The 26,257-nt window shown below is 42.6% G+C and overlaps 1 protein-coding gene across 2 annotated transcripts in view; it reads right to left on the minus strand.

Annotated features, from left to right (window-relative positions):
* Positions 1-6,765, minus strand: part of svep1 (sushi, von Willebrand factor type A, EGF and pentraxin domain containing 1) — a 121,565-nt gene extending 114,800 nt beyond the window's left edge. For both annotated transcript variants that reach the window (XM_086279924.1, XM_086279915.1), the window contains exons 1-3: positions 6,673-6,765; positions 2,000-2,179; positions 293-1,832 (exon numbers count right to left, since the gene is read on the minus strand). In XM_086279924.1, coding sequence (XP_086136050.1) covers positions 293-853 — 561 coding nt within the window. In that variant the 5' untranslated portion in view covers positions 854-1,832; positions 2,000-2,179; positions 6,673-6,765. The remainder of the gene's footprint in view (positions 1-292; positions 1,833-1,999; positions 2,180-6,672) is intronic.
* Between the last annotated feature and the right edge of the window lie 19,492 nt (positions 6,766-26,257).

A 26,257-nucleotide genomic window follows, 5' to 3' on the forward strand; every position in this document is an offset into this window, starting at 1 on the left:
TGTGCACGCGTGCGCTCAGTCTTTATGGTATTTTAATCACTGGAAACCCCTGAACAATTAGCTGGCGAGCGGCTTCCCCTTCACTGTCTGCGGGTGTGTAATTTAGAGGAAAACAGCAACAGGCCTCATTAACATCAGCCTTTCTAGGCCATAATCACTCCATGCATGCACACACACACACACACACACACACACACCCAGCAGGTCGCAGACTGAAGAAATGTGAAGCAAGTTTGGGGTCAATGTCAAGATGTAAAGATCCATTAATCATTAATCCATTAGTCTGACTCACCGCTGCCCTCTGGAAGGCTCCTTTCGTGTAGGTGCCTCCTCCTCTGTAGTTGATGGCTGGGATCTCCTGGTTGAACAGGGAGCACTTGTGCTGGTGGGACTTAGGCGCAGTGATGTGGTCCACCCTCGTCACCACGTGGGTTTTGGATGAGAAGGTCACCAGCGCCACGCGGGTGTTCTCCGGTGCGACGGGGAAGTCGGACAGCATCTTGCGTATGAACCTCAGCTCACTCAGGAAGTTGTTGGCCCCCACGCTCGAGGACTCGTCCACCAGGAAAACCAGGTCCAAGCAGGAGCTTTTCTCACGCAGCTCACGCACATTTCGCTTGAACGCCATGCCGAGGCGCTCCACTTTGCTCTCTGCACTTTCTGACAGGTTACCAGCTGACGAGGAGGAGGAGGATGAAGACAGGGTTGACATCTGTCTGTACCGCCGAGGCTGCTGCTGCTGCCTCTGGGATTGTTGAACGGCTGGCCAGGCCGTGGTCCACGCATCCAGGACGCACAGGAGCAGAAGACAAGTAGTCCATGATAGTGTTAAAGAGTATCTTTGATAAAACATAGTTACAGTCAGCACAGCACCTCTACTGAAGGAGGACTCTGCAAAAAAAGAAAGACAGCTTGGATCCTCTTCACAAGAGGAGTTCAGTGAAGATAAAAGTGCCCTAAGCTTGCATCAGCGTCCAGGAGCACAGCAAACAGCAACAACTTGGTGCAGAGTTCCTCAAAAGCATTGCTAGATGAAGATAAAGGTCCTTTCATTCAAAACGTGCTTCTGTTTGTCTTTTTCTGTCTCCCCTCAGTGGAGCAAAACTCTGCTCTGCAAATGCTCAGCCTTCCTCACAAGGTGTCTGCCTCCCTGACTTTCCTGCAGAAATAAATCGGTGTATATGGCCACTTCCTCGCTCTCTGTGCATGCAGTGTTTAAGGCTTTTTTAACATAAACCTATATGCTCTTCATCTCCTCTCTGCCTGCCTGTTAGTCAACCTTTCAGTCAGTGCATCTGATCCAAAAACCACCTCAAGCCTCTTCAGTCCTCTTTAGTCCCAGTGCGCTCCCCCTCAGGCTCCTGTTTGCCTATGTGACGCTCCTGCCTGCACCGTCAGCCAAGCTCCGAATGCTCGTTCCCCTCTTCTCCCCAAATCATTTAAAAAAACACACAGAGGAGGAGGAGGAGGAGGAGGGAGGAAAAAAGTTGAGAGACAGAGAGAGGTTGAGGGGAAAAAAGGGGGCCGTCCAGTCGCGGCGTGAAGTCATTTTTTTCCCCTTCATATCTCCTCCTCTTTTTCTCTCAACTCCCCCTTATTTCCCTATCTCTTTCTCTCTCTCTCACTATGTCTCTCACCCTCCCCCTGGCCCTTATCTCCTTCTCCCTCTCTCCTTGTATTTCTCTATCTCTCTCATCCGGACAGTGAAGTGAGGCTTTATGTCAGTGCTGCGCCTCGCCTGTCAACTTGTCAGCATTCCCAAAGAAAACATCAGCAACAGGCGCAGTGATCAACTCCATATGTCTGCACCGTGCACGTAACACAGCGTCGGTCTGAGATCAAACAAAGTCAGAGTGAAAGGTGGGAGAAAGGGAGGAGAGGACAAAAAGATAAGTCAGATAAAACCTTAGATAAGATTAAGGAAATTATTTCAGACACATGTGGAAGATTGTTAGTTCTTTTTTCCTTTTAGGCGCTATCCTTTCCTCTCCCTACTGACCTCCTTATCTGCCTTGTATCTTGCTCCAGACATTAAAAAACAGGAGGGAACTGAACCGTCTTCCTCTCCCTTTAATTTGCCCACTTTTTCCTGCACCACGGGATTCACACTCGTTTTTTTCTCCATCTCTCCTGTCTCCTTGTGTCTCTCTGCTGTTGTGTTTTCCACTAGTGATTTTATCTGTAACCAAAACAAAAGGCAGCCGGTGTTACAGAGGCACGCTGCGCCTATTAAAAACAAAAGCCTTAGAGTTACAGCCAAAAGAGCCATGGTCGCTCAAGTAGAAGAAGAAGAAGAATGAGACTGCAGAAGGAGAGAATGACATCGGACAAGAGGAAGAAAAGGAGGGATGGATAAAGAGATGAAAAAGTTTGCAGACACCCAAACATAAACTTTCATTCATTCCAAAACATTACCCACTGTTCAGGGAAGGCTTTCCACAAAGGATTTCGAAACCTGGCTCCAGGGATGTTCTCCTAATCAGCCATTAGAGCATTAGTGAGATCACCGAGTGGGTGATAAGCGCTGTCTCGCAGTTTAACCCGAAGGTGTATAATGGGGTTGAGATCAGGGCATCTCTGCAGGCCAGACAAGTTTATTCCACACCAAAAAGGAAAAAGCCATTTCTTAATGGATCTGGCTTTGTGCTCAGGGGCAAGTTTCCACAAAGCTTGGAGCAGTTTAGGAATTCATTATACGCTGCAGCATTAGGATTTCCTTTGATCAAAGCCAGAGCTGAAACTCATTATTATATTTATCGCCCATTAGAACAGCAGTTCCCAACCTTTTTCAGCCCTGTCAGACCTACTCAGGAACCCCTTCATCAGGACCCCCCTCTCATGTTCTACGGTGTTCATTTAAGCTCATTTTAAACTGGAGCTGGACTATTTCCAGTACAGCATTTATCAGTTATGGTTAGCAAACTCAGCTGTTCCTGCATCACTGCGGACTTACCAGTTTGAACACCATCTGCTGACTACCTTTGGTTACTGCTAGATTTAACGTGTATTCATTACATTCAGTGATCTTTTTTTTTTAGTCCATACCAGACATATTATCAGACCGTGTCTGAGACATGAACTACCACAGTATAGAAGCATAGGACAAAATGACAGCGTTTAAGAAAGGAAACCTGAAGTGAGAAAATCTGAGCACAAATCAAACTGCTCAGATAAAAACCAAAGAATAAAAGTGGGTTTAAATGGGTTTTTAAAGTGTCTAATAATAGACAGGCACTGATGTGAGGAGGCAACATCAGACCAGCTACAGCAAAGACCCGATATCCTCTGTCTTTTCATCTGGAACTCGGGAGCTAGGAGCATTTGCTCAGCAGACCTTTCTGATCTAGAGGGAGTGTGCAAACATAAAAGATCAGAGAGGTAAGAAGGCGCCGACCCATGTGATGCTTTAAAAAACAAATAAAAGTCAGTATAGGGAAGCTACTATGGGGGATATGTGGGCTTGCATGTGTGTGCCAGTTAATAGCTGTGCCGCAGCGCTTTGGACCAGCTGCAATCGGCTGAGCAGTGACAGACTGACACCTGAATAAAGACCGTTACAATAGTCAAGACGACCAGATCCACTGTGGTGAACCCATGCAAATAAAGAAGCAGCTGAAAGAAGATTTATTCTGTATGTGCACGAAGTCTAGACTGAGACGTGTTTTTAGTCTAAGACTAGGATTAATCAATGTCTGGGAAACGGACACTATAAGAAGGGGAGGGATAATCCCCAAACAAACAAAAAAAGGCACAGACAATGGTATGAATATAACTTCCAGGTTTTTATAACCTTATTTTGCAGCAAAAAGTCAGCAACCTTAAGCATTTTTATTAGACTAGACTGTTGATTGGGGCACAGACAACACAGGATTTTTGAGGCAGATATGGATACCAATATCTCGTAACTTAAAAATCTGATATTTCGATAAATTGGCCAATATTATTTTAAACACCAAACATCAACGTTTGTTACATGTAGCTGCCCGACTCGGCTCGGATCAGTTTTATTTGCAGCGTTCCAAACACAACCACCAGGGAAGTTGCAGAGCTCCCTCTGGTGGACAAACTATGCAACATGGTTTTCAAAATAACTGCCCGAACTGCCGCATGTGCATTTCCAGGTCGCTGAATGAAAATGTTTGCTTTCAGAAGGACTTTGTAATTTCAGCTAACAATTTCAACAGCTAGAAACTTATTTAGCTGATGATTTTCAACAGTTTATCCACAATTTTAGCTAGCTACTGTATTTCATATATTTATCAACAACGTTTAACAATTTACACAGCATATTTATGGTTTTATCTAACAGTTTCAACAGTTAATGTTAACTTTTGCAAGCTTTTTCAAAACTTTTTGATCATTTATGCATTTCTTCTATTGTGTTTTACACCTATTAACACCGTACTCTCCATCGCAACGTCTCAGAATTTGAAGTTTCCACTTTTGTAGTCCACAAAGACTAAAACCAGAAGATATCAGCATTTTTCTGATTAATTATATAATGAACTGAGGCTGGACCTCAGTTCATTATATAATAGATAACTACATGTATACATAAGAGAGCAATAAGACAGGAAAAGTAACAAAATAAGTGGAGGAGGCAGAAACAATAAAAACAAGTCTACAGAGGGGGTGTGTGTGTGTGTGTGTGTGTGTGTGTGTGTGTGTGTGTGTGTGTGTGTGTGTTTCCACAAACCAGTCCACTGCACTCAGCTTTGCAGCGTTAGCCACAATGACACACAGTGTTTATTAGGCTCTATAAGCCAAGGTTTCGCTCCCTCTCGCTCCCTCATTTAACAGTGCTGGAAACTTCTCCAGTAAAGCAGTGGGAATAGAAAGTCCAACTGGACAGATAAACTGTCCGAGAGAGCAACGCAGACACACACACATACACACACACTGATGCAGACAAGAGACATAAAAACATATACTCGCAGTCTCACACATGCCGAAAGGGGGATGAGCACAGCTGTGACTTCCTGCTTTTTGGCTCTGGAGACCCCTCACCAGAATTCTGTGTTGGTCCCATAGGACACAGGGGGGTGGTGGTGGATGGAGAGGAAGTTTGTGAATGTGTCTGCTGATCACACTGAATATTTAGGCAAAATATGTGAAGGACTCCAACAGACTTTTGTGACACTGACGCTTTCTTATATTTAATCCCCTTGGTTTTCTTCCTTTTCTGGGTTTTAAATTCAGCGCACAGCCACACAAGTTGTGCAAATACCTTAACTATTTTTAAAAAAAGTAGTGGGATTTGTCATTGTTGTGGGATGGAAAATTAAACAAATCTAAAAAAGGGAGAATAAATAAGCAGACAAATGCTCATCAAGTCTGCCACAGATCAAATTTAATGTTCGCCTTTCTGAAATTGCCATCAATTTGAGGCCTTTTTTTAGACGCTGACTCTCAAAAACAAAAATTAGAACTTTCTGAGGATCTGCAGCAAGCATGTGAATGGGGCATACGTGCACACAGACTGAAAGCAAGTGTGCGTGGAGGTCCAGAGGCTCGTCACAGACAATAGTTTCCCTGTGACTACACTGAACCTGTCTTGTGGTCTCACACAACTATACTCCACCTGGACAGCAGCTACAGTACTTAATCAAAATTCAGAGTCTTTAAAGAATAAATCATGTTGCACAGGTCTGGACTGCAGAGAGGAAGTTGTCTGTTTTTCCTCTTACAAAAAAAAAACCCTTTCACCTTTTCCTTCATGTGTCTGACCCTCCTGTCAGCAAGCATAAGCTTCAGATACAGTAGCTACAGCTGACAACACATTCCTCATATTTCCCGGCATTTCTCGCCTGAAGGATAAAACACTAATCTCAGCACAAGTAAGGCCTCTTCTAAACATTCCTGCAATGCTCATCCTGATCTAAGAACCCTTCCCACATCTGATGATTTACAGTAAATGTGGACATTTAAGGTTTATGCACCTATGTTTCCTTAATTTCTGATCAAGCCTAATGAAGCTGATCATTTATGACAGTTATAGCACACAAAAACAGCTTCGTTGCTTCTTTACACGAGTATAAATTATACATCGTTAATCCTTGGACTCAGACACTGTCACCTGGAAATTGTGACGCATTCACTAGATATTAAATATGTTGGAGCTTTAATTTTTTTTCTCTAAAAAGGATTTTGTATTGATTTGTCCTCAGCATGTATTGAATCTTTGCAGCTCTCTGGATTTGGACTTTGGCCACTTATTTGTCAAACAGATTTGTGTGTTCAAAGTCCCAATGCTTCAATTAGGTGGAGCAAAATGCAACAAATACAGTTGTTTTGTTTTATGTCAGCTAATGAGCTTTTAGCTTCGCTAGCCTGCCATCTAACATAAAACCTTTAACTGCCTTTGTGCATGAAACTTAAACGCTTTCTTTTTCTATCCCAGTCTATTGTCATCATTTGAAAGAGTTACAGAGCGTTTAAAACAACCAGAAGGAGCCACCACAGACCAGCAACACCAAGGCTTTCACTCTTTGTGGCGCTTTATAGTCTTAATTAGCTAATTAGCAACAGTTGGTGATGTAAACCCTACAAAGATGGTTCAACTGGCGGCGGCGGCAACAAAAATGTTTTGATGAGAAACCACAGGGGTTTTTTTTTTGCTTTCATTCAAGTCACTATGGATCTGTATACAAACAAAAATACAACTTTACTAACCTGTTAACCGCCTGCTGCTTCGCTGCTCTCATATGCAGAAAAGGGTTGTCCAGGCTGGTACAGACTTGTGCTACACCGCCCCCTGCCGGCGGCTGCACATCAGTACATGATCAAGGATGTGCTGACACAATGAGACCGCTAGGGGGAGAACGCGATGAACAAGATACAGGCACCTGTACCCAGACTGGTACTGGGTACAGGTGCATTAACTACTTAAGCAATGCACAGTGTTACTTTCCACTGTGCATTTTCTCTGCTGTCATTAATGTTTTTTGTTGACAGGTTTCATCAGCATCGTGTCAGAAATGACTTGTTTTGATACATTTAATACATATAGAGAACATTTTATTCAGAAAATGCAACAAATAAATAAATAAAAGCTAATTGTTCTACTAATGATAAGCAATAGGAGGCTTTATTAAGCAAAAAGTAATAACTATTTAACACCTCTATATTCACTGGGCACTTTATGCTAACCTGCTCGTTGATGCAAACATCTAATCAGTACACCCAATAGCAGGAACTCAGTCTACATGACTCAGTATGACCTGCTGAAGTTCAAACTAGGGATCAAAATGAGAAAGGAAGATGATTTAAGTGAGTTTGAACGTGGTGTAGCTATTGGTGCTTTGTTGATGTCAGAGGTGAGACCAGGCGCAGTGAACGACCACATGTGTCCTTCTATACATCATGTTGCCCTGTTATTCAAATAACCACTCATTACAGCCAAGGTCTGCAGAAGAGCATCTGTGAAGATAGAACAAAACAAACCCTGAAGCTGGGCCACAGCAGCAAAAGACCACACTGAATACCACTCCTGTCAGCTAAGAATAGAAAACTGAGGTACGGTACAGAAAAGGTGTAACCAGGTACTTGCACACTGTACCTAATTAAGTGTCAAGAGTATATAAGTTCAGTACTATAATATAATTGAAATCTCTTCCATTTCAAGTTTCAGTTGTTGCTGCTGTTAGTATAACTGAAATGTGAGTATTTTTGCATGTTTGTGGTTGTGTGCATATTGCTGAGAGAATGTGTGGGGAAGAAGGAAGTAAGGTTTTGTGCATATGACAAATTCACGTCTGCTGATGCAATACTTTGGTTTGCAGTTTTAAAACCAACTGAGTAGCTGTCGCCGCAATTCGTAAGACACAAATGTTGGCATGTGTGTAGGCTGTGGCCTTCACTTCCTGCAAAGCTAGCAGTGTGCATGGCATTACTAAAATACACCGTAAATAAAATGAAAACTGTAAATGAAGATGACAGAGTATGCATTAATTGTATGTAGTTTTCACTGCCATATAGATATACTGCATATTTAGCCAAGTCATATTATCAATATTATATTTAGTCTCCCGTTGCCTGTGCAGGGAAATGTTTAATATTGTAGACAAGTGGGTCAAAGTTCCCCTGCTGGCACTACATGTGCGTTCGATCAGTGCAGGAGAAAAATACCGTTTTCATTCATTATCACCATTTTGACTCACATTAAGCATTTTGTGAAACTTTTTCCTTAAACAGTCCAACTAAATAAACATTACTTCCTTACTGGAATAAAACACAGCCTCAACATTACTGACACAGCGTGGCATCATCTTGACGGTGAACAGCCACCCACTTTGGCTGATTTCTGCTGATAACACGTGTTAAATGGACTAATAACATCAGAAGCAGGTGGAACAGCACACAGACTTGTTGAACAACTATAAGATGCACGCCCCTCTTCCACGATGTCCAACGAGGGGTGAATGTTAACTGACTGACTGGTGAAGTCTTTCAGCCCTACACAACAGAAACTGTGTCACATTAAGAGCAAAACATCCATTATTCAAATTTTTCATATTTAAACTCATTTATGATGTATCTTTTTCAATTTATTCAGTCACTTCTAGTGAGTGACTTGCAGCCTTCAGTGTATTCTCTCCTTTCGTGTGACTCATGATTCAGCCAATCATTGATGGAAGAAAACCTTATGCTGCATATGTACTCTGACCTTTACCATTTTTTTCTGCATCTTTGCAAAGTTCACGTCCTTTGGAAAATCTATTAATGAACAAAGCAGAGCGAGCCGCTATAGGCTGGTAACGCCCGTGTAACCCTGCTCGTACAGATGCTGCACAGCAAGCTTGACACTGGAGCAGACTGCAGATTGTGTGAGTCTTGCGCGGACATCCAGAAGATCAAATATGCCTGCATGATAACACACATAACACGGCATCTCGCACGACAGTGTAGATGTGAATGAACGTGTGTATTTGTGGGTAAAACACAACTGTGTGTGTGTAAGATGGCTGTGGTAAAGCGAGTGGCTTTATGTTTAGCTGAAGCTATTTATAGCTCAGACTGCACTCACACACAGCATAAATAATTTAAAGTCCAACCAGCCTGCAAGGAAACATCATCCTTGAGAGGATCAACCCCAAGGACTCACAATTATTTCAGTTTATAATTAACCTCTAGTTAATCCTGCAGAATAACTAATATAATATGATCACGCTTGCTGTCAGCTGTCATTAAGTTATTTGTCCATCATGTCCTGTTTTGTCACTGAAAATGAATTGCGTGACCAATCAGTAGGTGTTGTTGTTCCAGCAAGCAAAAGCAAACCCAATTTAAAAACCTGTGAACGGACTGATAATCACATTCATATCAGGCGCAGCAGGGATTCAAACATGCTCTGAGTGCTAAATGTTGCACAGTCTCTGAAGCGCACGTGACTTTGTCTAATGAAACTTCTGCAGCTTTGACGTTAACTGCTGGGCGATGGTAAGCGAGCAAAGACTAACAGAGATCAAAATGACTCCAACGATACAGACGATGTGCTGCTCAGATCTGCATCTTTAGTTCGAATCTTTTTGGGGCATTTTGTGTCTCTGCAGCTGCTTTGCATCTGTCCGCATGCAGATGTGAACACAACCGAAACAAGAGTTTAGTACATTTAACGCAATCGCCGGTTACACATCCTCTATGAATATGAGTGCATTGTGTTCTTGTTGAGGTTTGCATCCCTTTCAGTTCCACATTTCCCAAATGGCTGTGGTCCCTCCTCCCGTAAGAATCTCATCTTGCTAAATGAGCAGGAATGGAGGTAAAATAAAAAAATTAAAAGGTAATAAAACTGCATTTTGCCTGATAGAATGCGTAAAAACCAAAAATGACACCTGATGAGACCAAGTTTAGGAAAACAAACGCTCCCATGTAATAGATTTACTACATTTCAATCCTAATCCACTGAAAACTAAGACTGAACCATGCTGAGAGAGCACCGTCAGCCAAAGCAAAAGTCTGGTTTGAGTTCATCCACTGAAGATCTTCACTGGTCTTTTGACATATTTCTTTTGCTAAATGATGCGGGGGCTTGTAATGGGTTGTAATTATTTGTGTTCTGTGTGATCCTCTTTGAGCCCACTTTACTAATCCTCCCATCCTAAAGGATGATGAATGCACACAGCAGAGTAGAGAGAAGCCGGGAGAGAGTCATCGTGGGAAAGGTCCACGAAGAAGAAAGGTGTTAGATTCTACAGCTTCACGAGAGTGGTAGATCATATAGCGAACACACACATGACTGTACATACACACAGTCCTGCTTCCATCATTGAAATCCTGAAGACTTCCTCTGATCTTAACCGTGCCGACTCCTAACCCTCTAAAAATACACACTTCATCTCTATCCAATTTTCACTGGAATGACCTTTTTGTCTCCACAGGTCTTTTTTTTACTTAAGCCGTAACTATGCATCACATCAGGATAAACACAGTCATAGTAGTCCTGCTCCAGTCAGTGTTTAACTCCAATCCGGTGGGCCGGTAGTGCAATATCAGGGTCCTGGACCATCTGAATGGAAGAAGAACCATTTTTAAGCTCATTAATTACTTCCGTGTTTACTGTCCATTAACATGTCCAAATGAGGTCTGTGAAACCGATTTATGTACCATCAATGTAAGTAATATATCAAATACAAACACAAGTCAAGCAAGCGTCCAAGACTGAGAATGAACATGTGCGTCAATGTTAGCATTTTTGTAGGAATTAACACTTAGCTTTGTGTTTTTTTGTGTGTTTTGTTAAGCAGGCTTACACTGCCTGTTCTCTGGGCAAGCTCACATCACGAGTAACTGAATATATTTTCCATTTGTGTAGCTACTTTGTTATGTACGGTGAAAAATATGCAGATGAAACAAGCAGATCTGTCATCCCTCAAAGAACAGCGATGATGCTGTGCATGAGTAGACGGCTGATTGGTTAAAACCTTTCATCGGACATAAAGAGGAGGGGCATCAAAGTTCTACACAAAGGGGGAAGAAGATTGTAGAAAGATCCCCAAAAGCAGTGTGAGAAGCGCACACAGTGGTCAGTTTTCATTGTTTAACACTGTTTCACTTCACTAGGAAGCAGTGTGGCTCTGCTCAAGGAGCTAAACTGGAGGAACAAGAAGATCACAAACACAAACAAGAGCAGCACACATCATCGTAATTATAAAAGTCGGCTTATGTGGTCATATTTTCAACACTGTTTGTAACCTGTTTCAACCAGGTAAATGATCCATGATTTCCCTTTATTAGTATTTTTATGCTCAAACCTGTTCAGGCCCTTTTGCTCTTAATTAAATAACAAATTAAAAAAAGAATGCTTTTGTTTCTGTTTATTTCAGTTTTAGATTAGTTGTGCTTTTCTGTTCATGTGCCCTCTGCCTGCTGCAGAAACAGAAGCCCTGGCTGACCACCTGAGGGAACCTGAAGGACGGGGACAAAAACAACAGCTTACCCAGCAACTTGGGGCTTCCACACTTTAACATCCTGTATATCTGGACAGAAAGCAGTGAGACATACGTGTCTGAATATACGAATACACTCTATGCTCTTTAGTTCATGTTGTTTTTTGTTTTCTCAACTTGTTTCTTTGGACAAACAAGAGAAAAGAAAAAAGGAAAGCTGGTGACAGGAGAAGCAGAAGAACTCAAGAGACAGGAGAGGAGGGGTAAACAGTGGGGGTGGGTAGGGGGGGTTGACAGGAAGCAAAAAAAAAAAAAAACGGAAAAAGGGGGACAGAAAAAGACGATGTGAAATTAAGTGGTAAACAACAGTACACCAAGGACAATGACAAAAATCAAAGGAACGATGATAGTAAGCAAAAAAAGGGGGAAATGTTGCAATCGATAGATGGAGGGAGGCTGGGAGGAGCAGGAGAAGGGGTGTAAGATGAGGTCGTGTCTTGACGCAGTGGGAACTGGATTCAGCCAGACTTCCATAAAAACAGCTGGGTAGTGCTGACAGTCAGGGAGGGCCTTCACCGAGGGGGGAAGTGAATACACGCAGCACGCACAGACAGAAAAAAGAGGATACTCTATATGCTGCCTCATGTGAAAAACAACTCACTCTGATTTTTTTTTATCTGTCCGTCATCCTCTCTCCACCACAGTCGAGTATCTACAGGAACAAAACAAACTCAGCTGATCGGGGTGACTGCGCTTCCTTGTTTTTCCTCGTATTTTTGTATTTTAATCAATGAATCCAACACGCAGAATCTCATTTTCTGCACCTCACTTTGAATTTTCACTTTTTTCCCCTAACAGATATCTTTCTATTCTTTTAACACAGAGATCAAATCACTGTCCTTTGTCCCAGTGTGACCCAGTGTGAATTGTGAGTGTGAATTCGGCTATCTGAGCAAATAAAGAGCCGCGTGAGAAACATTAAGTGTGTCAACTGTGATTAAGTTTAATGGGGCATCACCGTGCAAGACAAGCAATAAGACAAGACGCAAGTGAGTTCAGCCTGGCTCGAGTTTGATCCAGAGACACACGCAGCAAGATCCCGAGCACGGGAGGTGATGTTTTATTCAGACGTTTCATTAATACAGATCAGGCAGATCGGCATAACTGTGAATGTGCGTGGTATAATATTAGCTCAAGAATCACTCAGTGGGACTAAACAATAAAATTATTGGATGGGCCTGGACCCTCACTCTGGTTGATGCTGCTTGATGTATTAACTCATCTCCCTTTAACCCTTTCTTCTATTTGGCTAACCCTCACAAACAGAAGGTTTGAACAGCAGGTGGGTGGGGATTATGTGTATGAAACAGTGTGTCTAGAGCAGCCTGAAACCCAAGCTTTTGGTTCACTGGGATTACCTTTGCACACACTGATCTCATTATTTCAAACTGTGGCAATGTTTAATATGAGCAGCCACAACTGGAAGAGTACACACATGATAAAAAGTAAGAGAAAAGCTTTATAAATCCACATCAAGATAGCGAAAATCAAGGAGGAAAACAGACGAATGGATGGAAGCTGTGAAAAAAGTCACAAATCCTTTCAGTTTGTAAAATAATAAATTTAAAAAAATGATAAATGGGATTTAATGGATGGGTAAGCTGAAGTAAATGAGCTAAAACACGAAAGTGTACAGTGAGCTTCCATTTCAAGTTGACAAGGAAAAAGGCTTCTTCCTATATAATGATAAGTTGTGCCTTTATATAAGTGCAGTCCAAGAAAAGCAGCTGGACATATACCGGAGAGTAAAATTCCTCTTGGTGTTTACCGCTTACAGAATGTCCCCAGGACCTGAAAACCAGCCGTACTCATTCAGTGTATTTAGGTCTCATTCTCAGTATGTGTGATTCGAACACATTGTCCCAGGTACTCTTATGTTTTTGGGAACATGGTAAACACATGGCTCAAATTTCCATCTCCACGCCCAGCCTCACACACCTCCTTCTCCTCCTCCTCCCCGCCTCCTCTCACTGCCTATCAGTCTCTGCTTTCTCTTCTCTTCACTCCTCCGTCTTTTCTCACTAGAAAGTCATACATTCCTTTCTCTTGTGCACAACTTCACAAACTTTTTCCCCATCCTTCCCTCTTTTTCCTCTCTCTGCACCTCTTCGCTTCCCACACCTCTCTTTTTGTCCATCTACCTTTCCCCTCCTCTCCCCTCTGTTGTGCAACCCCCGTCTTATGTTTCTGTCAATAAGTGTTTATAGATACATGAATGTGAATAAGCACTACGTCATGTTGCTAACCCCACACGCCTCGGGTAGGACGTGCGCTCAGCGTCCCCCAGACCTGGAAAGACAAGGAGGTTTCTTGGAAAACAATAAGCAGTGAGACGGGATGTCACTGTTCTGCTCCTTATTTGGAGTTTGCAGCAAGCAAAGCAAAGGATGGGAGTAAAAACATCATTGTAGGAACACCGATTTATCCTAATGGAAACAAACAGTCGGGGCTTTTTCTTTCATCAGTTGCTTTCCCTCAGATTTAAATAGCAGGCTGAGGAAGGCTGGATGTTATTTCTTCCTTCCATTCATTTCATACACCGGTAAAGCTGAGGCGTCCGTGCCAGAAAGCACAAAAGAGCCGTTTTCATGTTTGTTATTATAACTATTACATTATGTTCCCTGGGAAAGTTTTTTTGGTCAGGAGTTATGACATTCTGCATACCTCACACCTCCTCTTCCTCCTCTTCCTCATCCCCTCCCAGTGCTGTCCTTCAGTCCCAAATGAAGATGTTTTGACTTGCTCCCTTTGCTTGATCAGATGGTGCCATTATCCAGGGCTTAGTATTGTTCACCTGCCATCGCTCAGTCACAATCAAATTGCAGGCAAGATCGTTTTTCACTTGGTATTGGGTGTCCAAAGCTGCAGCCTGCTTGTGAAGAAGCTGAACAGGCTCGTACAGGTGAAGGATTGAATTTACTGTAACTAGAGGAACCCACTCATCAACAGCTGAGGATAAAGGAAGGAAAACACGCATTACAAAAACGCAACACCTAAAATGACCCAGTGACCTTTGCTGCTCTCAACGAAAAGCAAACCAGCTGAATAAAAGCCAGCGACTGCCTCTAAAATCTTTTGTCTCAGTCTTTGTCCTAATTCATCTTTTTTCTGATTGACAGAGCAAACTCTCTGAACGCCTTTCTGTGTGGAAGTTGAGCCCTCGCCCTTCGGCTGGGTGGGTTCTGTCCGGGTACTCTGGCTTCCTCCCACAGTGCAACAAGATGTGCATGTGAGGTTAAATTAGCAAGTAGCTTAACCTAACTTCACAAGGGTTAGGTTAAGTTGGAGGAAAGAAAAGAGTGATTTATTCTATCCATCCTTCAATTTTCTTTCATCTATCCAATTTAGGGTCATGGGAGCCTATCCCAGCTGCCACATGGACAAATCACCCAGTCTGTCACAGGGCTAACACAGAGAGACAGACAACCATTCGCACCTATGGGCAAGATAACCATGAATTAACCTAAAACTGCATGTCTGGAGAAAGTTGGAGAACATACAAGCTCCACCAGAAAGGCCAGATGGTGGCTCAAACCCTGGACATTCTTGCTGTGAGGCAGCAGTGCGAACCACCACGCCACCATACTACCTTGGTGATGTAATCTAAAAACTAAAAATCAAATCATCGAAGCATTCATATATGCCAAAACCGTTATTTCTCAGTCAGTCTGAACACGGAGTCTTCTTTATTGGTGCTTTTACTAACAGCGTAAATTTAGGGCTTTGTTTCACATCCAGAGCCGCTCTCCCAGTGTTGCCAACTCCTCAGTAAGGAAAATCGCTATTGGTTGTCCTAAAAGTCGCTAGAAGTCGCTAGAAGTCGCTAAATGACGTCATCGCCTAATTTGCATAATTGGTCATGCTAATCTAATTGTAACCTATGTTGTTGGAGAGAGAAATAACATCGTGGAAGAGACATAAAGGGAGTAAAAAATGTCCTAAATGCATTTAGAGTTTATTTAGAACTACAAATTAAATTTCTTTTAGCAATTATTGTTTTTTTTAATGTCACAATTCCAACCCTGCTCCTTTACCTGGGCTTGGACCGGCAAAAGTGACCCGAAATAGGCACTCTGGTGGAGTTACTTTGTGTGTGTGTGTTTATAAGTAGTTTTAAACCTTGCGATCCACAAAACAGCATAACAGTAAAAGAGTAAAAGAAGAACTGACTGCGTTACAGCACCCGCTGCTTGTTGAGAGTAAAAGCAAAACGTGCTTTCACGTCTTTTTTTAGCGACTTTTTTTTAGACAAAAAGTCGCTAAGGGGTCTGAAAACTCGCTAAATATAGCGGCAAAGTCGCTAAGTTGGCAACACTGCGCTCTCCCGGCCTGACTTATTGTATGGTCCCTTAATAAAGAACGAGACACAATAAAGACTAGAAGTGAAGTCTTCCAAGAAGAAATAGGATCTTTAAAGTTAACTCTGGTGGGGTGTGGCTTGAGGCGTGGCTGCAGGGGAGTTGAGGAGCATAATATGGGCTCAAAATGTGGTCATAAATATTTTGTACTTGTAAATCGGTTTTGTACTTGTAAAAAAGATTTGTATGTGTAAAAAAAATTTGTATATGTAAAAAAGATTTGTGCGTGTGTAAAAAAGATTTGTGCGTGTGTAAAAAAGATTTGTATGTGTAAAAAAAATTTGTATATGTAAAAAAGATTTGTGCGTGTGTAAAAAAGATTTGTGCGTGTGTAAAAAAGATTTGTATGTGTAAAAAAGATTTGTGTGTGGACTTAGCCAAAAAAAAAACCCTGCAAGTTACAAGTACGAATTTTGACCCTATTTTTCATCCTTTAAGCTGATTGGTCAATGTCATGTCAATCACAAATTAAACAATCCAATCCGAGAACAGATGGGTTTGGCTGTCGGAGGGGCGCTTTTTTGAACTGCAGGTCCTTGAAGGGTAATCTCTATATACATATCCGATAGCAGCTAGGTCCCCTTACTTTCAGCTGCTGTTGAAAGGATAAAGTTGTGGTATATCAGTGGTTAGAAATACCATTATTACTTTAGGATTAGTTTAACACAAAGGGCTGACCCGGGACCACTGCTGTGAGTCACAGTGCGCAGCATAAAAGTCCTTTCACATCGGACGCAGGATGTGCTGCTAATGCTAATTGCTAACTAAAAGCAAAGGATCCAGAATTTGTTACGCTGGCTGCTGGGCTCTGTGGGTTTTTGCAGCAGCTCTACCTGTACTAGATGCACCTGCTCCTTGTTGTTTTTATCTCTGACTTTATGTCCTCTACAAGAGTTTCTGGGTTTTTTTGCTAGTTCTTCAAATGTTCAATAAAAACACGTATGCTAATTCATAACGAAGAAAGCTTTGTAATGAAGACGCTCATTTCCAAAACACTGCCCCCCCCCCCTGCGGTCCGCAGCGCTGTTGAAAAGGCTGTGGAAGTCCCTGTATTAAACACGTAGACCTGTGACACAAAAATCACCAAACTCGGACGACCACAGACTGTTTTCCTTCGTGGTGATGAAGGAAAACGCTGGGTTGGTATGTAAAAGGGCATTTACTCCCTTCAAGGACCTGCAGTTCAAAAAAAGCGCCCCTCCGACAGCCAAACCCATCAGTTCTCTGATTGGATTGTTTAATTTGTGATTGACATGACATTGACCAATCAGCTTAAAGGAAGAAAAATAGGGTCAAAATTCGTACTTGTAACTTGCAGGGGTTTTTTTTTGGCTAAGTCCACGCACAAATTTTTTTTACGCATACAAATGTTTTTTACGCACACACAAATTTTTTTTACACATACAAATCTTTTTTACAAGTACAAAACCGATTTACAAGTACAAAATGAATTTATGACCACATTTTGAGCCCATAGCATTGGGTTTCAGGCGGTGGCAGGGGAGGCTGAGACACACCGGAGCTCAATCAGCTATTCATGTCTCGCCTATAAAAGGATGTGCTGGGACCTGAGGTGTGGTTGTTGTGTGTGTGTGGCTGGCAGCTGAAAAGATGTGATCGAGGGTTAGAAGAAACAACAACCAAATAAAACGTGTTGTATATTTTTTTCTCACACTAACATTTAAAAAAAAACAGTGTTGGGATTTCATCTATTTGACAATCACAAAAAACAAGACTCGAGTCAGCTCGTGTTGCATCATTAAGATTATAAGGTACTGCATGCTGAGGGAAAAGGCAACACATGTGGAGCTGTTGTTAAAGAGCAGGGAGGCTCAGCACAGCAGTGCATTAGCCAGATGAGCTGCAATGGCTCTGCCGCATGTCCACGTTCATGGCTTAACAAGATGAAGATCAGCGTAATTTTTCTCCCAGGACTTCCCTGAAGAATCTGGTGGTGTGTCATTTTTCATTTAGCAGGGCAGTAATCTTTTCTCTTTCATATCTCGTTTAATTGGCTTCTGCTACATCTGACCGGAGCAAGGATTGGGATCATGTAAAAAAAACCAAAAAACTTTTGACTTAATCTCAAATTTTGTCACATGATTGCAAAGCAGAAATCAATTCTGTACGTGAGGGTAAAACTCTCAGCTTCCAGAATGCAGTCAACACAGTTTGTGCTTCCAAGAAGTGTGCTATATTTAGCAGAAGAGGCCATTCAAGCACAGCATTTTCTCTCTTCATTAAATCAATATATGATGATGCAACAGTAAACTGTAATGCCCAGTCGGTAGAGCTGTGCAAAGGTCTGCAGACACATGAATGTTAGTGTAATGAACTAAAGTGGATTCTCTTAATGCTATTTGGGATTTTATGGATTCAATTAAATTCAATTAAAGTAAAAATTAAAGTAAAAAAAAAACTTTTTTCCACCTTTGTCCTTGTGCCTTACTGCTTCGTTGCTGATATCAGTAAACATATTGAAACAGGCGAGTCTTGAATTCAGCTTGGCTTAGCCTATTTCAGTGGACAAAAGCACTGGGTCACACAGACGCTTAATCTTTTAATTCAGGTGTTTCTAGCACCATTACCACAGCTGTATAAAATCAACCTACATGGCCCTGTGGGAAAAAGTGATTGCCCCTAAACCTGGTTGGGCCAAACTTAGCAGCAACAATCAAGCATTTGCGGCAACTGATAATGAGTCTGTAACAGCACCAAAGAGAATTTGTGACCCACTCATGTTTGCAGAATTGTTGTAATTCAGCCACACTGGAGGTTTTTTATGAGTATGAACTGCCTCTTTAAGGTCAGCATCTCAGTATGATTCAGGTCAGGACTTATAATAGGCCACTCCAAAGTCTTCATTCTGTTTTGCTTAAGACATTCAGAGGTGGCCTTGCTGGTGTGTTTTGGATCATTGTCCTGCTGCACAACCCAGGTGCGCTTCAGCGTCAGATCACCTCCTTTACTCACGGTACCGGATCTCACGGTACTGGGTTTTTGACCCAGTTTGTCTAATTTTGGTTGAAGTTATATTTATAGTTCCTAGTTTTGCGTCACTATGCCTTCCCTGTCTTCCACGTTTACTTACTCTTGTCTCCGTGTTTCCTGTTCCCTCTGTTCCCCCAGTCGGCCGTGTCGCCATGTCACAGTGTCAAGTCTGCATCTTTGTGAAGGTCTCATGTTTCTTGTTTTATTTTGATAGCTTCTTGTCCAGTGTTCAGTGTATTCAGTTTTTTCTCTGTTTGTTGTAGTGTCGTACATTGGCTGTGTGTTCTTGCATTAGTTCCATGTTCTCCAGTCCATTCAAGTCCTTAGTTGCTAGTCAGGAGATTTTTAGTTTGTTTCTTGAGTATTCATGTATTTTGTTTTAGAGCATTTTTCCCAGCAAATAAAGCTGCCACTTTGAGTTGAGTTTTCCATTTGAGAGTCCTGCGTTTGGGTCCTAACTTTGCTGCCACACAGTTTACCATGACACAAGGATCTTTTAAATCAAATTCAAATTCAAATTCAAATTCAAATTTTATTTGTCACGTACACAGTCATACACAGTACGATATGTAGTGAAATGCTTGGACAACTGCTCGTGACCTAAAGAAAACAAAAAAAGGAAAAGGCTATGAATAAGATAGGAAATAAATATGAAAAATTAAAAAGGGTAAATTTAACTAGGAAGGAATAAAATATAAATTAAGGTTAAAAATGAAATAACTGTACAACACAAATTAGAATGAAGGGTAAATTTAACTGGGAAGAATAAGATAAAGATAAATATATAAATTAAAGTTGAAAATAAAATAACTGTACAACAAAATACACAATACACAATATAGAACTATATAAGAATGTATGAAGAAATCTAAATATAAATAAATATATACACAATAACAGCAGCTGTACAAGTATTAACCGGAAATGAAGAATATAGTGACCAGTGTTGTGCAAAACCAAAGTCCAGAAAGTCCAGTGTGTGTGTAAGAACCATATGTGTGGGTCAGTACTGTGTGGTGGTGTGATTGAGAGACCGTATCGCCTGCGGGAAGAAGCTCCTCTTCAGTCTCTCTGTGTTGGTCTTCAGGGAGCGGAATCGCTTTCCTGACCTCAACAGAGAGAACAGTCTGTTGTTGGGATGGCTGAGGTCCTTCACGATCTTCCTGGCCTTGGTCCAGCACCGCCTGCTGTAGATTGAGTGCAGGTCAGGGAGCTCGGAGCGGATGGTGCGCTCAGCTGACCGCACAACCCTCTGTAGAGCTCGTCTGTCCTGCATGGTGCTGTTCCCGAACCAGGTTAAGATGTTTCCCGCCAGGATGCTCTCTATGGTGCACGAGTAAAAGTTCCTGAGCACCTTGGAGGGCAGTTGGAAGTCTCTCAAGCGTCTGAGGTGGTAGAGACGCTGACGGGCCTTTTTCACCACGGTGTTGATGTGACAGGACCATGACAGGTCCTGCGTGATGTGAACTCCGAGGTATTTGAAGCTGTCCACTCTCTCCACTGGGCACTCGTTGATGACGGGGGTCTGGTAGTTCCTCTCCTGCTTAGTGCTGAAGTCCACTATCAGCTCCTTTGTCTTACTGACGTTTAGAAGGAGGTTGTTCCTCTGGCACCAGTTCTCCAGATTCCTAATCTCCTTCAGGTAGGCCGTCTCGTTGTTATCAGAGATCAGGCCCACCACGACGGTGTCGTCAGCAAACTTGATGATGGTGGTGGAGCTGGTAGTGGCCACACAGTCATATGTGTACAGAGAGTACAGCAGGGGGCTCAGAACACACCCCTGGGGGGCTCCAGTGCTGAGAGTGGTGGAGGCTGAGACATGTCCGCCCATCCTTACTGCCTGTGGTCTGCCAGTTAGGAAGTTGGAGATCCACTGACACATAGATGAGCTGAGTCCCAGATGCTCCAGCTTGGTGGTGAGTGTGGAGGGAATTATGGTATTAAATGCAGAGCTGTAGTCTATGAAGAGCATTTTAACATAATTCCCCCTTCTAGTGTCCAAGTGAGTGAGTGATGTGTGGAGGAGATGAGAGATGGCATCGTCTGTGGAACGATTTGGACGGTAAGCGAACTGTAGTGGGTCCAGTGTGTCTGGTAGTGAAGAAATGATGAAGTCTCTGACCAGGCATTCAAAGCACTTCATCACTACTGAGGTGAGGGCTACAGGGCGATAGTCATTGAGAGAAGCAGGGTGGGGTTTCTTCGGGACAGGAACAATGATGGACTCTTTGAAGCATGTGGGGATCACCAACTGAGATAAAGAGATGTTGAATATCTCAGTGAACACAGGAGCTAGCTGGTGTGCGCAGTCTCTTAGGATACGACCTGGGATGCCGTCTGGTCCTGCTGCTTTCCTGGTGTTCACTCTCTTGAAGGCTCTCCTTACTTCATGCTCGGAGATGACGAGCACGTTTCCGGTGCTGGCAGTATCTTCCTGTCTGCAGCCCTTAGCGCCGCTAACACTAGCATTGTTGGAGACCTTAGCTGCAGCCTCGAAGCGAGCATAGAAAGTGTTCAGCTCGTCTGCCAGAGTCACGGCCGCGTTCGTCATACCGGTTGTTGGTGCTTTATAGTCCGTTATTGTCCTTAGTCCCCGCCACAGGCTCCTGGAGTCACTCTGTTGGAGTTGTGACTCTAGTTTCCTCCCGTAGCGCTGCTTCGCCTCTTTCACCGCCCTCCGCACGTTATATGACGCGGCTTTGTACGGGTCCATGTCCCCCGTCATGAGTCCCGTGTTGTAGGCAGCGGTGCGGGATCTCAGAGCGTCGCGGATGGTTTTATCCACCCACGGCTTCTGGTTGGGAAACGTTGTGATAGTCTTTGTCTCCACGGTATCATCCGCTAGTTTCCCGATGAATCCCACAACCGCTTCCGTAAACACGTTGACGTCATCGTCGGAGCTGTTTCTGAACATGCCCCAGTCTGCGTCATCGAGTGCGTCCTGTAACGCGGCCACCGATTGATCCGTCCAACGCGCGACCTTCCTCTGAACCGGAACTTCCTGTTTCAGCCTTTGTTTGTATTTTGGCATGAGGAAGATGGCGGCGTGATCAGATTTGCCAAACGGGGGGCGGGATTGTGCCTTGTAGCCGTCCTTGACCGTAGTGTAGCAGTGGTCCAGTGTCCTTTCACCCCTGGTGGGGCAGGTGATGTGTTGATAAAAGTTCGGCGCTGTGCGTTTGAGGTTGGCGCTATTAAAGTCCCCCGTCACAATAAGCGCAGCGTCCCGGTGTTGTGTCTGGTGCTGTGTGAGTGCCTCATGCAGCTCGCATAAGGTGGTGACCGTGTCCGCTTGTGGTGGAATATTAACGGCACTTACAATGACCGATGTAAATTCCCGAGGTAGATAAAAAGGACGACACATGATGGACAGTAGTTCCAGATTTGGTGTGCAGGAGCGTGTGAGAGGAACAACGTTCGCACTGTTGCACCAGTTGTTGTTCACCATTAAACACACGCCGCCTCCCCTTGACTTCCCCGAGTCCCGTGTCCTGTCCATGCGGTGAACCGAGAAGAACTCGGCCGGCTGGATGGCGTGGTCCGGCACCGCTGGGTTCAGCCATGTCTCGGTGAAGCAGAGGAGATTGCAGTCCCGAATGTCCCTCTGGAACTTTATCCTGGCCCTGAGGTCGTCAAGCTTGTTCTCCAGTGACTGGACGTTGGCGAGCAGGATGCTAGGCAGAGGTGTGCGGTGTGCACGAGCTCTCAGCCTGTTCCTGACGCCGGCTTTTAGTTTCTTTTGACAATGCAATGAGAAATGCTAGGGCTGCCTATTTTTCATACCTGGTTGCAAAGAGCAGAGGTAATCCTATCCGGTCGTTAAGTCTGACGTCACTAGCCGTGTCTGGGTCTAAACTCCGCTGCAGGTCCATATATCAAACGATCACTATGGCATTACTGAGAGTTGAAAAACTGTCTAAAGTCTTTCATCTTTAATAAAATGATCAGCGTTCTGCTCTACCAGGTGTAACAATTGAGTTTAACATCCAGCCATCCATTAAAACGGAATTTATGACATTTAACGGAGTTAGAAGTTAGCAGGAAGTTAGCTCGCTAGCTTCTATCTAAATACAATATAGCATGTCCTGACTGCGGGTTTTTGGAAACAAATTAAAATGTACAGCTCTGCTATCACTTCCAGCATAAATGAAGACAGAAAACTAAACAGCAGTGACGTTTGTAGGGTTACTGAAGTTGGGCTAGCTGGTATATAATGATGTGCTACGTGACCGCTAGCGACACAGCTATGTTAGCATAATATAAACAAGCTAACTTTTTTTCCACTCGATAAAAGTTAACGTGAGTGTTCTCGGTGGTCAGGAACAAATGTAATTGCATGGCAGGATGCTGTAAAAGGACCAAACTTCAGCCAGGAGAACAACTGAGATAATCCATCCACATATGAGGTTAGTCATTCATATACTGCTGCATGGGCTGGGCTGTAGTTACATCCTAAGGTTTTAAAAACTGAGCTTAAATAAATGATTAGTGGTAATAAAAGCCGAGGGAGGTCAACAGTGATCACTGACTGTTTTAGGAGCTTTTTGAGATTAAATAGAAGAAAATACAAAACATTAAACATGTTAACAACACAAAAGCCATATTAAACGCAGACTACTTTAGGCACGGAAGTAGTCAGCCACTAATCAGAAGGTCGGTGGTTCGATCCTATTGCCCCATCGCAGTCATATGATGCTTTTACAACTTTCATACATGACTCTGGTCAAGCAGCCATTACTGTTGGTGTTTACTGTCCGGTCTTTCATCTCCTGTGGTCTGCATGCCTGGCTCCACAGCCATTGCCTCCTGGTTTGGATGTTATTGTTCCAATTTTCCAGCCACTGAGCAGCAAACAACCTGGAACAGCGGGGTTACTCATTAACTGCCATATCTGGAGAATCTTGGTTGTTCACTGCCCAATCTGCCACCTGCCAGGTGTGCATGTGAGTGCAGTTTATGTGAATGCATATGTTACAGGTTATTACATCAGTATCCCTGCAATTAAGTAGGAGAGTGAATGTATAAGAAGTGAAAACCTGAAGAAAGAGTGAAGAGCTGGTCTTTTCAAAAGCACTGAAAATTATCTAAAGAGTATATTTTTCTATATGTCAGCGCATATCATTGTGTCTGTATAAGAACAGTCCTGTGTGCATATTTCCCCCCTACACAGGTATGTGTATATGTGCAGCACTATCTGAATATGAGAGCCACGGCAGGCTTTACCACACTGATAAGCTCCCAGCAGGAGCTAATCAGTGAAGTTCAGCTCACGCTGCCACTCCTCTAACTTTGTGTCTGTTCCAGCACTTGTTCCTTAAAACAGCCTCCCAAAACTTTCAGTTCTAGACATATAAACTCTGGTCTTTAGACTTATTCGTGATTTCAGTACAGAGTTTTTCAGTATAGCTATAGAGTGCATGCATGTCTGCTGCATATTGGATTGGAATTTAAACAGTGAGTGCGAGGCAAAGCAAAGACTTTCACCTTTCATTTGAGGTAGTTTAACAATGATCATAAACGTCTTAAACTAACACTCAGAGTCAACACGTCTGTCACATTCTGCCAGAGGCTGCAGGTCTGGTGCACTTAGGTCCATAATATATTGGACAAAACACAGTTTTTGTAATTTTGCCTCTGTGCACTGCCACAGGGGATTTAAGGCGAACAATTAGGACACGACGGAAGTGCAGAGTGGAAGATTTAATTCTAAAATTTATGAGACATTTATGGGATGACTGGCTGACGAGTAGTATCTTGGCATGTTCCCTTCAGAATCACAGTCAACTTTATTGACCAAGTATGTGTACACATATAAGGAACTGGGCTCTGCCAATTTCTTTGCTCTCAGTGTACGCAACAGAATAGACAATACTGACAATGAGACATAGACAGTAACAACAAAGCATATTTATTGAGCAATGGTGCAGAGTGTGAAGACGTTGGAATAAATTATGGAATAAATAAGGGATAATTTACTAGTTACTATAGATTCAGTATATTAAAAAAGCCTGAGCGAGTGCATAGAATATGATAAGGATAAGAAACTCTCTGTTACAACATCAAACCAAGTCCAGAATTATTATTGCTAATATATATTGTAATATATCTATCTCACTAAAGCACTTCTGGATGGATGCAAACTGCATTTCGTTGCCCTGTACCTGTGCATGTGCAATGACAATAAAGTTGAATTCTATTCTATTCTATTCTAGAACACTCCTGAGAGATGCGTCCATGAGTGTAAAACAAGGTTCAAACCACTGCTTACACTCAAGAACAAGAAGGCCTGACTAGACTTTGTCAGGAAACATTTTAAAGAGTCTGCACAGTTCTGAGAAAAAAAATCTTCCGACAATTGAAACCAAGATTATCTTTTAAAAGAATGATGGGAAGAGAAAATCATCATCTGTCAGACATGGAGAAGGCAGTGTAATAGCATGGGCATGTATGAGTGTGATGATTTGTCTGAATCAGAGTCATCACAATCAAACATTTGCTGAGACCTTTAAGAAAAACATTAACATGTATCATGGTGGGATTAAAGGAAAAGCCAAATGATGACTAAGGTCATTGAAAAGTATCCGTATCATACTCCGAATAAAGTCCTTACACCAGCGCTGTCAAACATAAGATTCAACGGGAAGAATTGGCCCTGCAAAGTCTTCAATCGAGCTCACTGGATGACTTTGGAAAATGTGAAGGAGAAGATAAAATTTGGACTTTTAATTGCATTTTAAGGTTTTTCAGCCTCCCAAAGGCCATCGAAACAGATATCAAGACATCAAGGACAATTTCTTTCTGTTGAAGTAGCACTTCCTGTTTTTATATAAGATACCTCAGGGATTAAATGTGCAGTTAAACTTCTGTAAACTAATAAAAAGTGCACTTTCATTGATCCATCCCACAAAAAATCAAAATGGGCTGGATGTGACCCATTATGTAAAACGAGTTTGACATCCCTGGTTCACACTGTTCATCTAATCGGGGACATAATCACTTTCTGACTCAGCATGCATAAATATTTTTTAAGCCTCTTTCAACTTCCACGCTTCTTTTCCTGCACTGCTGTCTCGGTGCTCGTGTCCAGGGTTTTATCAGGAACTCTCTGAGCCTTATCTCTTTGCACAAATGCTGGACAAACACACACATGTGCACACACAAATTTAACAAAAACAAGCCATTTATTGTTGAAATGCCTGTGACCTCTGCAAATACTGACCCCCTCCTTTAAGCTGTTTGCAGGGCACGTGATGAGTAAAAGCAAAGGAGTGTTTACCGAATACTGACCCTGCATTAGATAACATTTCCTTTGCCTGTTTTAAAATTTAAAATTTAAAATTTACCCTTTTTAATTTTTCATATTTATTTCCTATCTTATTCATAGCCTTTTCCTTTTTTGTTCTCTTTAGGTCACGAGCAGTTGTCCAAGCATTTCACTACATATCGTACTGTGTATGACTG

The sequence above is a fragment of the Aulonocara sp. 'chitande type north' Nkhata Bay genome, linkage group LG3, assembly GCF_057382095.1.
Source record: "Aulonocara sp. 'chitande type north' Nkhata Bay isolate Kocher_YH1m ecotype deep benthic linkage group LG3, A_spYH_male_GT1.1, whole genome shotgun sequence".
NCBI lineage: Eukaryota > Metazoa > Chordata > Actinopteri > Cichliformes > Cichlidae > Aulonocara > Aulonocara sp. 'chitande type north' Nkhata Bay.